This window comes from Pteronotus mesoamericanus, unplaced genomic scaffold (genome assembly GCF_021234165.1).
Source record: "Pteronotus mesoamericanus isolate MK-2021 breed Mesoamerican mustached bat unplaced genomic scaffold, CSHL_Meso_final scaffold_36, whole genome shotgun sequence".
NCBI lineage: Eukaryota > Metazoa > Chordata > Mammalia > Chiroptera > Mormoopidae > Pteronotus > Pteronotus mesoamericanus.
Genome location: NW_026555313.1, coordinates 1,083,609 through 1,095,314, shown reverse-complemented (window position 1 = coordinate 1,095,314; position 11,706 = coordinate 1,083,609). Strand labels below are relative to the sequence as shown.

The 11,706-nt window shown below is 39.4% G+C and overlaps 1 protein-coding gene across 1 annotated transcript in view; it reads left to right on the top strand.

Annotated features, from left to right (window-relative positions):
• Window positions 1-10,765: 10,765 nt before the first annotated feature.
• Window positions 10,766-11,706, top strand: part of SESN3 (sestrin 3) — a 69,305-nt gene continuing 68,364 nt past the window's right edge. The window contains exon 1 of the mRNA XM_054592487.1: window positions 10,766-11,183. Coding sequence (XP_054448462.1) covers window positions 11,106-11,183 — 78 coding nt within the window. The 5' untranslated portion in view covers window positions 10,766-11,105. The remainder of the gene's footprint in view (window positions 11,184-11,706) is intronic.

Sequence of the window (11,706 nt, the reverse complement as noted above, 5' to 3'; positions counted from 1 at the left end):
TAGCAAATCCCTACAACTGTCAAGAAGATAATGTAAATAAAGTGGCAAAATGGAACCCCCAGGGAATGACAGAAACCGTGGTAAACTAGAAAGCACTTGTCCAAACAGAAATAGCAGGTACTATACTCCAATAGATGGTTGCTATATAGCAGTACGAGTCCACTGTGACCAGATCTCACAATTTTTCCGAGAGAAATTAGAAACCTAGACTTTTGGTGTAAAATCTCCTAAATTGTAAATATTTTAAAATAATCCAATTTTTAAAAGCATGTTGAGGCTAACATTGTGCGGGCCAACCTACAATAAACCCCATATCTGTAGGCCTCTCATTCATGTTCTGCTTAAATGTAGGAAGCTCTGAAAAGAGAAATTAAAAGAGAAGGCTGACAGAAACTTGGAGCTTGGTGGAATATTTGTTCTTTGAAAAATGAGCTTTGGTAAGAATAATTTTTTTGGTGGAGGTGGGTGATTAAGGGGGTGGGATAGGAATGAGCACCAAAGCAGCAGCCTCCTTGTATCAGATCCTTTTTATTTCTCCTTTGGAGTAACATTGGTATTGGGCCCTAGGAAAAAATAGCAGGACTCTAATTAACAGCTCAAAGGGAGCAATCAATTTACAATTGTGTGAAGTGCAAATTCCTTTGTACACAAAACAAATAACAGTATTTGTAAATTTGTAAACAATGTAGCACTTTGCCTGCAGTCCAAATGCTTTGGGTGCCCCGGGAGGAAGAAAAAGAAATCTGAGGAGGCAAAATGTTAGAAAACGACCTATTGTCTCAAGAAATGGAATTTAAAAAATACCATTAGTAATTGATTTTTTTCAATTGAATCCTTATTTAGGAACCATAAAGGGGCCCAGTTCTTAGGTCAGTAGAATGGAGATATGTAGAGAAGTAAACAATTTCAAGTCCAAAAGTCAAAGCTGCTATTAACAGGATAACTTCTTTCAAAAGTGCTGAACATAAAAATTTGTCCCCAGCGCTTGGTTTGTTGCAAGAACTTCCATTTTATAAAAGAGACAGCAAGCCTAAACCATAATAATTTATTATATTCAATGTCAGAGAAGGAACTGGTGACAGAAAATAACATAAATCCAATCTCTCTGCTCCACAAACATTCAATTCACAAATATTGGGGCCCTTTTATAAGATCCTGTAGCTATTAGTAGAGATGCAAGAGATGCCCTAGAAGAACGTATGGTGTATTTAGGAAAGTATGAGCAAAAACTAGTTATTTTCTCCATGGCTTTTTAAGCATTTCTCTGTGGGTTGAATTAAGAGTTGAGAATTCAAAGTGAATGTAACTTTTCCTGTCTTCAAGTCATTCACAGTCTGAGAAAACAATAGAATTTAAACCAATCATTTCAATACCGAGCTTGATATCAAAGGAGAGGTATGAGAGAGGTACCATGATCAATTTGACAAGTGCTTGACTCTTTCAGGAGATCGTTCAACAGGAAAAGAAATCACCAGGCAGAAGACATTAAAAGAAGAGGTAAGTGGACTACTGGTGGGCCTTATGTAGGAGAATGACGGGTCAAATTTGTGCTCTCAAATGCTTCCCGAGTGTTCTTACTCATTGAGTTAAGTGCAAATTGGCTAACTTTTTAGGAACCAGAGATGCTACCAGAAACTTATGTATGAGGAAGCTTATGAAAGCATTATTTATAACCATAAAAAATTGGATGCAACCTACATGTTCAATGGTTAAATACGTTATGGTACATCCAAGCCATGTGATTTTATGAATTACTTGTAAGAAAAAAAATTTTTAAGACTATTTCCAAACAAGTAAAACAGATTTTAAAAAAAAAATGTATACTGTTTAATGAAATAGTATCCTAACCTTGTAATAAAAATTAAGTAGTAGTTCTCAACACTGGTTGCAATGTGCACCCATATCTCACATTTGTAAAGTTCTTTCTTGTTCAGACATACCAGACAACAAAAGGGGTGGAGTTTGCTCTGTGTGAAATCAAGAGAATTGCCTTTTGTTTCCTTCTCTTTTACCAGTATGAGGAACAGAGTGAAGAAAGAAAATAGAGTCACAATAGCCAGGCCACTGAATTATTAAAATCAAGTAGGTGGAGGTATGAGGAAAGAATTCTATTCTTGTTCTAACTGGCCTGGGAACTTAAACTTCTGAATTTTCCAGTGCTGCATCAATGTCTGGATATATATCAGAGCTTTAGATAACCCTCTGATACCCACTGAAGGTCTGGAAAGAATATTCATGTGTCCAGACCACCAGTCATCTAGAAGATTATCATTTTGGACCAGGCTAAGGTTGTAAGACTGATTCTTCTCCAGGATGTACTTTTCACTTATAAAGAAAACCTTAGCTTTTCTTTCTTCTTTGGAAAACTATGGGTTGTGTTTCCAGTTTGCAAACCCTAAGACCTTTGAATAAATCTTTATCATTTATTTCTAGCAAAGCCTCCAGACTTTTTTTTCCAGTTCATTTGACATACATGGGTATTGGTGTCATGGAATTCGAAGAATGCCCTGCTTCAATTCCGTGCTGCTGTTGGATTGGAGTAAGGTAACTGCTTGAACCCTTTTGTGCTCCATTGTCTCCCCAATGACTCTGAGATTTCAGTGGTGAGTTCTCTCAGTTCCAACCTCTCTGCTTCAGCTGAGATTCAGAGCGTTTGTTCTTGGGTCCTCTGATACCGGTTTCTGCAATGTGGTGCCCTGTCTCTAAGCCTGTTAAGGAGGGGCAACCCCATTCTGGAATGCCAGCTGTATTTACGGTCCATCCTCTGCTAAGTATTTTTAGATGGACTCCTGATATTAATGACAATTTGAAATTACAGTGACCACTCTGGTGATCTTTCAAGATTCCAAAATGATTATACCTATGTGCGCACTTAGAGAATCTTAGAAATGTTAAACAAGCTGAATGAGAAACATTTTTCTATTGGTACTTAGAGGCTTCTAAGAAACTAAATGATTCAAAAAACTGCTCTTCTGTGTTTTTGTCCAGCCATGGCATCTTTCAGGGAAATTTATCTTCAGTATAGGATCTTCACTCTTTAGTTGGGAACTCTAGTTAGTTATATATACAAACATTTTGGTCCCTTCTCTTGTGCTTTTTGAATAAAACGGACCAACTTAACTAAAATAATTTAAAACTCTAGTGGCCATTCAGGGAAACTTTTAACTCTACACCTCAAGGGCCCTCCTTAGAGACTTCCAAACCTCTCTGGGACAATAGAACATATTCTTTCATTTACATGCCCAAATTCTAAAAGACAAATTGACTTTTAAATAGTTCTAAAAGGACCCCAAAAGAAACTTTGGTCATCTGAGCAGGTGCTTTAAAATTTCTCACTATTTCTCCCTCCTGAAACCTGATACTTCAAAAATTTAATAACTCTATGATCAAAAGTATGGCAAAATTAGAAAATAAAAATTCAAAACCTAATAGGAATTTTTTTAAAAAGCCTCCTCCCTTAAGCTAAAATAAAACCATGTACCCAGAGGAAAGAAGCAAATTAGGAAGATGTGGGTGGATGAGTAGATCCCAAAACTATATGGTCGTGAAGTTACAATCCAATTCTTTGGAGGAGTTAAGAGCAAGTGCCGTAATCTTAACAAATCTTTGTGAAACCAGAAATGCAACTCTAGAAGCATTTCAAAGCTCATCTGTCTTTACCATCCTCAATTCCTCATCCTGACAGGGGAAAAAAATAGAAAACAAGGTGTTTTTTAAAGCACAAACTGCTGATCTGGCTCCAAGACTACTTGTCAAGGGCAAATACAAATCTTAATTGTCTTCTCCACAAATGTTAATAAGAAAAAGCTCTAACCATCTGAACGAATACATTTAGCTGTTATACATTCGTGAGTTTTGCCTTATTGTGCCTGTCTCATGGCTGAAATTTTTTTAAAAAATCTATGGTAAGGGACATGGAGAAGTGTATGGGGGGATAAATGGTGACAGGTAAAAACTTGAGTAGTAAACATACGATACAGTGTACAGATGACATGTTGTAGAATTTTGCACCTGAAACCTGTACAATTTTGTTAATCAGTGTAACCCCAATAAATTTAATAAAAAAATACAAATTAAAAAGCCAAATCTATCAGTATCTGTTTGCATGTCTGTGTATTCATGTTCATGTCTATATTGCATGTTCATGTATATTGTGTGCTACTTTCTACTTTCAGATGACATTGCTAATTTGTAAAAGCTGTTTAAAGGCTTAAAGGAACTAAGTGCTTATATATAAATTCTCAAAAATATAAACTAAACCACATGCTTTTCAGAATCACTTAATCTGAGAAAATATTTCATAGTACACCTGGTCTTAGTTTGGTTTGGTTAAATAAGACTGTCTTTACAGTTATCAGAATTAAGCATAATATTTTTATTTTACCTGGGATTACAAAAGAAGTTCATATTATCTCTATTACAAAATTTGTCAGCAGAAAGTAGCTTAGGATAATAATTAGTCAATTACTATTATTGTCTGATATCTCATGGAGTTTTCATGGTGAATCTAAACGTAATTATTAAGAAGTAATAATCTAAATAGATGTAAGATAAAAAGTTTTTTAGATAAAATGTTTTAACAATAATTATCTGGTGTATATATACGTAAAATAGTTTCCCCAAATCTTTTAATAACTTGAAACTAGAATTTTTCCAAGTTAAATAATAAGTTAAATTCACTGAATATCAAGATCATTTCCAAATAAGATAACATACTGAAACATTGCTGTGTTAAATAAATCTGTTTTTCTATGTTTGATTTATTACAGAAAAACTATAAAATAAATTTGAATCTGTTGATGAATGTTTTGTGTTTTGTTCAGGAAGCATATGTTTCTAAAAACTAGGAAGTATATTTGCCAGTAAAAGAAACTTTGTTTCTAAAGGCTATGAAATGTATTCATAAATTGGCCAATCTAAAGAATGCTAACTGCTAACTTTTTAGTTGTCATTAGAAATTAAGGTTTATAAAGGTTAGGAATTCTAATTAATATGAAGAAAATAATGTATTTCTAGTAAAAGATATAAAGTATGAAAGTGCATTTTTGAAAAACATTAAAAAAAATGGATTTTCTAAGACAAATTGCTTATTTCTGAATGAGTAAGAAGAGACAAACTAAGAGGGACAAGGAAAGCTAAAGAAGATTTGTAAAAAAAAATCTTGGGAAAAAAATATGTAATCAAACTGGATAAAACTGAATGAATTTGTTAGAAGGATTTAAAAAAATATGCTGTAATGTCAACAGTATACTAAAATAATATTCTTTCATCTGCTAAAAGGGTAAAGTTTTCTTTGACTATTGGTGTGCTCCTAATAAGATATTGTAAAAAGTTTTCTGCCAAGAAAGCAAAACTTCTATGTTTTATCAAAATAATTTTCTGTGTTTTATGTCATCTTAATCAGGTCTTTGATTAGTTAAGAAAACTTAATCTTCTCAATGGTAAAAGTTAATGTTCTGTATTTATCTTTGAAATCATTTATTGTTACTTTGGTCAAATAGAACATTAAGTATTATTTCACAATAATTTGTGATTCTATTTAGTCAACTATATAAATATTAAGCGATCTTTTTGTTATATCTCTATAGTGTATATTATAAATGCTCCAGAACTTGTTTGAAATTTCTGGAAGTCTAATATGTCCTGGAATAAAATGTCATCAAAATTGAGGCTCATACTAAAAAGACTGATCCTGAGTATCAAGGAAATGCCCTACCTAACTTTCATGCAAAGGCAAAGGCAAAAAATCTATAGATTTTGGCACATGTGGATGAAATTCATTCTGCTACAGCAAAAATGACCTCAGTGCCAGACTTTTGTCATCCTGATGTCCTTGTAACATGGTAACAGTCTGCGCCTAAACCAGAGAAACTAAGCAGGGGAAGCAATGGCTGCAAATTAAATGGTCAGAGCTATGGAAAACCCAAGTCAATTGCTTGGTTCCTCTGAGCTCGCTGGCATATTCCATCTTGGGTTTTTGCATTCCTTCATCCAGCATACTGCATTTAAACTGGGTTTCATTCAACTGCCACACAGTATGGGTTATCAGTATGTTACTGTTGTTGTATGTATGTTTTCCACATGTTTTGAAGCCTTACTCTGCTGCGAGGCTGATGCCCTCCCAGTGGCAAAGAAACTATTAGAAAATGTGTTTCCCACTTGGGATATACCTTCCACAATTTCTAGTGTTCGAGGCACCCACTTCATAGAGAAAATCATACAAGCCTTGATGGAAAGTCTTGCAAACTTCCTGGAATTATCACTGACCCTATCACCCTTAATCATCAGGCAAGGTCACGAGAACTAATGGAAAAATTGGATTCATAAAACTGTTAACGAAAAGATTAATATAACAAGAATTAATAACATGGGACTGATTAAACTAATAAGAATGATTATGATTTTTTTGTTTGAAATATAACTGGTTCTTTAATCTTGTTTTCCAGATACAAGGAAACCTTTTCTCTTAAGCTACCTATGACTTAGAGCAATTTGGTAAACTACACTTTATGAGCAGAAATGAAACATTTATCATTTTCTCCCCAATTAATACTTCCAGAATTCAGAAATTCTCAGTGAGTCCTTCTATCTTTACGGCAATATTGTTGTTTGTGTAAGTTCAATAAGAACCTGTTGTCCTTGAAGAGGACATAATTGGGAACTAGTTATATTACTAAGGCTTTGACTGAAATGTCATATTTGAAAACAACATGCATAGATTCAGACATAACCAGACAGCTTTAAGGAATTAAAACAGTCTTGTGGAAGCCAATAAAACCCTTGGAAATATCAACCTGGTACCTTGCTTACAAGATTCCCAGAAGCCTTACCAGGTGAATAAAGTAGGTCAGTTCCTGGCAGGTATAGGAATCTTAAGATATTTTGGGAACACTGAGAAGAAAGGAACTCACCCAACTTATAGATTTTGCAGGCAGAGAGTGAGGGCGAATCTTTGCCCGGGATTCTTTGGCCTCAAGAGGCATTTTAAAATTCAATCTGAAGATTCCTTATGGAATTTCCAGTAAAGCAGATTTAATAGAACTTCTAAGGTTAATTATTATTTATGCTGCTCCTATGTAAATAGAAGCCTAAGTTTATTGAAACTAGACCTATTTTGTTGAAACTAGACCGGCATCATTGACTCCTGAGATGACAGACAACTGTTTAATTGAACTGACCTATTCTCAAGACTGAGCTGGTTTCTAAAACTGATATATAATAATAATGTCTCATTTGATCCTTTCTCCATGTTTTAGTCTAAAAATTAACACAAATATTGAGCTGACTACAAATTCATATATAGCAAGCATGTCCCTAATCCATTATCTCCCCTCCAAGGGACATGATAAACCCAAGAAAGCCATTGCCATCTTGGCATCAAGTGACTTTAAAATGTTTTGTTTGGTCTGTGATGTTTCCTGAGGAAAAAAATCCTTATCAAAAAGGGGGAAATGAAGAATAGAGTTAAAAAATAACAGGGAGTACTACAGTCAAACTGCTAAATTACTAAAGTCAGTAGGTTGAGGTATGAGGAAACAACTCTATTCTTGTTCTAACCAGCCTGGGAACTTAAACATTTTTGAACTTTCCAGTCCTGCATCAATGCCTGGACATCTATCAAACCTCCAGATAATCCTCTGATTATCCCCTGAAGGACTAAGGAAAGAATGTTCATGTATCCAGACCACTTGATGCCCACCATCTGGATCATGGGTCAAATCAAGGATTACCATTTTGTACCAATACAGAGGTTAAGATTGCAGGACTGATTCTTCTCAAGAATGTACTTTTTCATACAAGAACCTTCAGCTTCTCTTTCTTCTTTGGAAAACTCTGGTTATTGTTTAGTTGTGGTTCCAGTTTGCAAACCCTAAGACCTCCGAATAAATATCAATTATTTCTACCAAAGCCTCCAGACTCTTTTTGAGTTGGTTTGACAAGTGTGCTCCAGGATTTATTTTCAAATCACTTATTCTCTAAGTCCCACTCACTTGATAATATCCAGGCTAGCTAGGGAAACAAGGAAGGCCGGGTGAGGAATAGAAGAGAAAGAAAGGGTCCAAGAGCTGAAAAAAATTACCGTCAGAGTGGAGAACAAGGATGACAGGCCTGAGGGTATGAGAACCAGAAGAAAGGGTGGTTGCTGTGTATTGAGAATGAGTTACCTGATTGAAAATTTCAGGGGTGAAATATAAACACATGTGTAACAGTTCAATATAGGAAATGTCACAAAGCAGTACATAGTTAACCTGTCAATAAATGGCATTATAGACATGTTATAAAAACTTGGGGGGAGTTTGGTGGAAACATCTTTACACATACACACATACCTGTATCTGACCATACTCAATGAAGATATTCCTTCAAAACTTCCCTTTAGCAGTCTTTGTTAGGGGATCTAATTGGATAGGGGTGAACGCTCTTGGCCATTCTTTCTGGGGTATTTAGTTATTAAAGAACTTAAAGGGATTTTAAGTTCTATTTAAAAGGATTTTATCTATTAAGTAAAAAAGCATTATAAAAAGAGTAAGATAGAAAATAATTTCAAGTTAAAAAACTATTTGGGGAATTTCAATCTCTGCACAAAAATTCACTTCATCCTTCATTTTCTTCTTTCCTTTAAAATGTATTCACATAAAATCTGCTTTACAAGACAGAACCAGTTTGGAATATAGTCCAAGAAATTTACCACTAAACGGAGATACATATGTGTTTCAGTTTCTAGGAAAATTGGGCCTTGCTAACTTTCTTCCTGAATTTTTTGGTCCTTTGCATTGAAGAGTACGTGTAATTTCTCCCTTTGCTGAACTTTCTTGCTTTTACAGTTTCTCCTACCTGAATTTTAAGCACCTTGTCCACACCATTGCTATTCTAGGCTATATATTCTAGTCTATGTAGCATTAAGCGACCTTCAGCTATGACTAGTTTAATGGATCAACACATTTACCCAACCACATAACTTTGACCCCTTTGGGGATTTCCAGTCTATTTTAATCTATTTAAACCTAACACTGGTAGATTTCAATTTCCTTTGTTCCTTGTATAGACTTGGTTTATGCCTGTTGATCTCTAAAAGTGATAAAGAGGAGGTAGTTGTTGGGGAAAAAAAAAATGAGATTGGCAGTTTTAACCACACAGTTTGGTAGCTTTGATATGCTAAAATTGCTAGCTCCTCCCCATACCTTTCTGATTTTGCATCACAACACCACACTGAATCCCAAAGTAAACCAGGGTAGTTAAATTAAAAAATGTAAACCAGTGATACCGTTCTTTTAAATCATCAAAGATTCATTCTGCGAACTGCAGGCCTTCACAAATCTGCATACACTGGAGACCTTTAAAACTGGAGAAGCCCAGAATGCTGATTGTGTTCTAAAAAGCGAAAACAGGTGATGTCATAACGTACAGTCCTCTGTAGTCACAGCCAAGGCCGAGCCGCGAGTTCGGGCTCCAATGAGCACGGAGCTCTGCGTCAGTGGGTTAAGCAAGTTATCTACCCGGTCCGGGCCGGAGGACACCGGTGAGGACGAGCACCAATCAGCTTCTCGTTCGGCGCCTGCCTTTGTTCTCACTGGGGAGCCGGTTTCGCACAGAGCAGGTTTCGCGGCGTCCGACGTCTGGGGACCCGCATTCGACCCTCACGTGCGTTGCTGCCCCCCTCGGAAGAACATGCACCCCCGTCCCTCCGGCCTTGTCTCCTCCTCCTGTCAGCCAGAGCTTTCCCAATTACATATGCCTTCTCTCCAGAGCGTGAAAGCAAAAATCCTGACTCACCATTTTTTAGCTTTGGAAGAGGCCAGTTCAGCCCAATAGTTTTAAAAGGCAATTTGTTCTCTGAACGTTCTCTTTCAAGCAGGGCTGTGCATTCTACATGTATCTGACCAGCTGCCTCAGAAAGGGCTTTTGGATAAGAAAACAAACCTATCTCTTTGGCTCTTCAGTGCTAGTCAAATAAAGGAACTTGCATTACTGAGAGAACTGCGAGAAGGGCTTCAGAGAGGAATCCCCGACACCAGAGGTTTTGAGTCCTCCTGCCCCGATTAATGGTGTAAGTATGCCTCAAACATTCCCTACTCTCCGCCCAAACCTCAGGTAACTGGTCTTTTGCAATACGAAGCTCACGATAAATGATGCGTAAAGTTCTTAGAGCTCCCAGGATGCAAAGCCCTACGTGACTGCAGTCTTCTTTACAGCTAAGCTAACATTTGGGCTGAGAGAAAGCTTAACCGCTGACGTGATGGTATGAACATTTCAGTCTCCCACCCCCACCCTCAGCTCCCGCCACCTTCCCAACCTTTCTCAAGAAATCAGGAAATATTTAGTTCAGTTTTAGATCCACCAGCGAGCTCTAGCTCCCAGCATTTTATCTTATTCTCTCACCATTTCTGCAGGGACCTAGAGAGGGGGAGTGGCTTGGCTTAGGGAGGGGCTGAGCTTCCCTGTTAATTTGCATACAACACACCCTCTTCCTCCTATTGGCGGAGCAGCACAAACTGTATTCCCTCCCATCCCACTACCTAACTAACCCGCCATCTCCTTTAGTTCGGAGCCTCCGAGATAAACTTAACTTGCCCGGAGATTCAAGGCGTCCTCGGCCTCTGTGATTGGCCGGCGCAGCTCCCACTAAGCTGTAGTTGCTCATTGGTAGCGTGCTACCGCCCCAGGGGCGTGGCCGGAGCTGTCCGATTGGCGGGAGGGGGCGGTACCGAGTGTGGAGGTGGTGAAGGTGGTAGGGAGGCGGGGGCGGGGTCGCACTGAGGCGCTGCGGCGGCGGCGGCGGCGGCGGCGGCGGAGGCAGCGGTGGCGGCTGCTCGTCCTAGCCAGGCGGGGGCGGGGGTCTGGAGGATGGAGGCGGGTGGAACAACGGGACGGTGAGGAGCAGCCGCCGCCGTCTCCGCCGTCGCTTCGGCAGCCGCCGTGGTAGTAGCCTGGGACAGCGCCGCTTGCTCTCAGGTCATCCCCTCCTATCCCGATATCCCGCCAGAGGAGGCTGAGTCTGAAGCGCGACCGGTGGCGCGGAGACGGTCCGGCTCCTCAGCGGCGCGGGCGGCCGCAGTGACAGCCCGGTCCCGGCCCGCCGTCCGCCCTCGGTGCCCGCAGCCACGATGAACCGGGGCGGCAGCAGCCCGTCGGCCGCCGCCAACTACCTGCTCTGTACCAACTGCCGGAAAGTGTTGCGGAAGGTACGAGCTCGGCCTCAGGTCCGGCTAGAGAGGGGCGCTTCCTGCCCACCAGGGCTCGGGCTGCACGACCCCCGGGCGCACTCTTGGGGCGAGGCTCCAAGGGATCCCGGGGCACCTTCCCTAAACCGAGACCGAAGAAGGGGGCGTGTGGTAAGGGTGGAGGATTAAGACTGCTGCTGCTTTTATCTCCGCGGGGACAGACGCTAGTCCTGAGGGGTTAAGGATTTATTTTTTGTAAGAGGGGAACGCGGGACCTGTTCGATCCGTCTTCTGGTGCTCTTGGTGGAGGTCGGTCCGAAATCAGAACTGCCTGGTCTGGTCTTGAGGAACCTGGCCCCCTCTTAGCTGTGGCTATCTCTTGCGGGTGTTTTTGTTTACTCGGTTGCTTCTGCCTTCCTTGCGCGCTTTCCCCTAACACTCCCTTTTTACGTTCTTCTGATGGTCGTCTTCGGTCTATAGCTCAATCATGAAAGGAACTGGTAAAGCAGCTTGAACTTTATGCCCATGGGAAAAGCTATTCGAC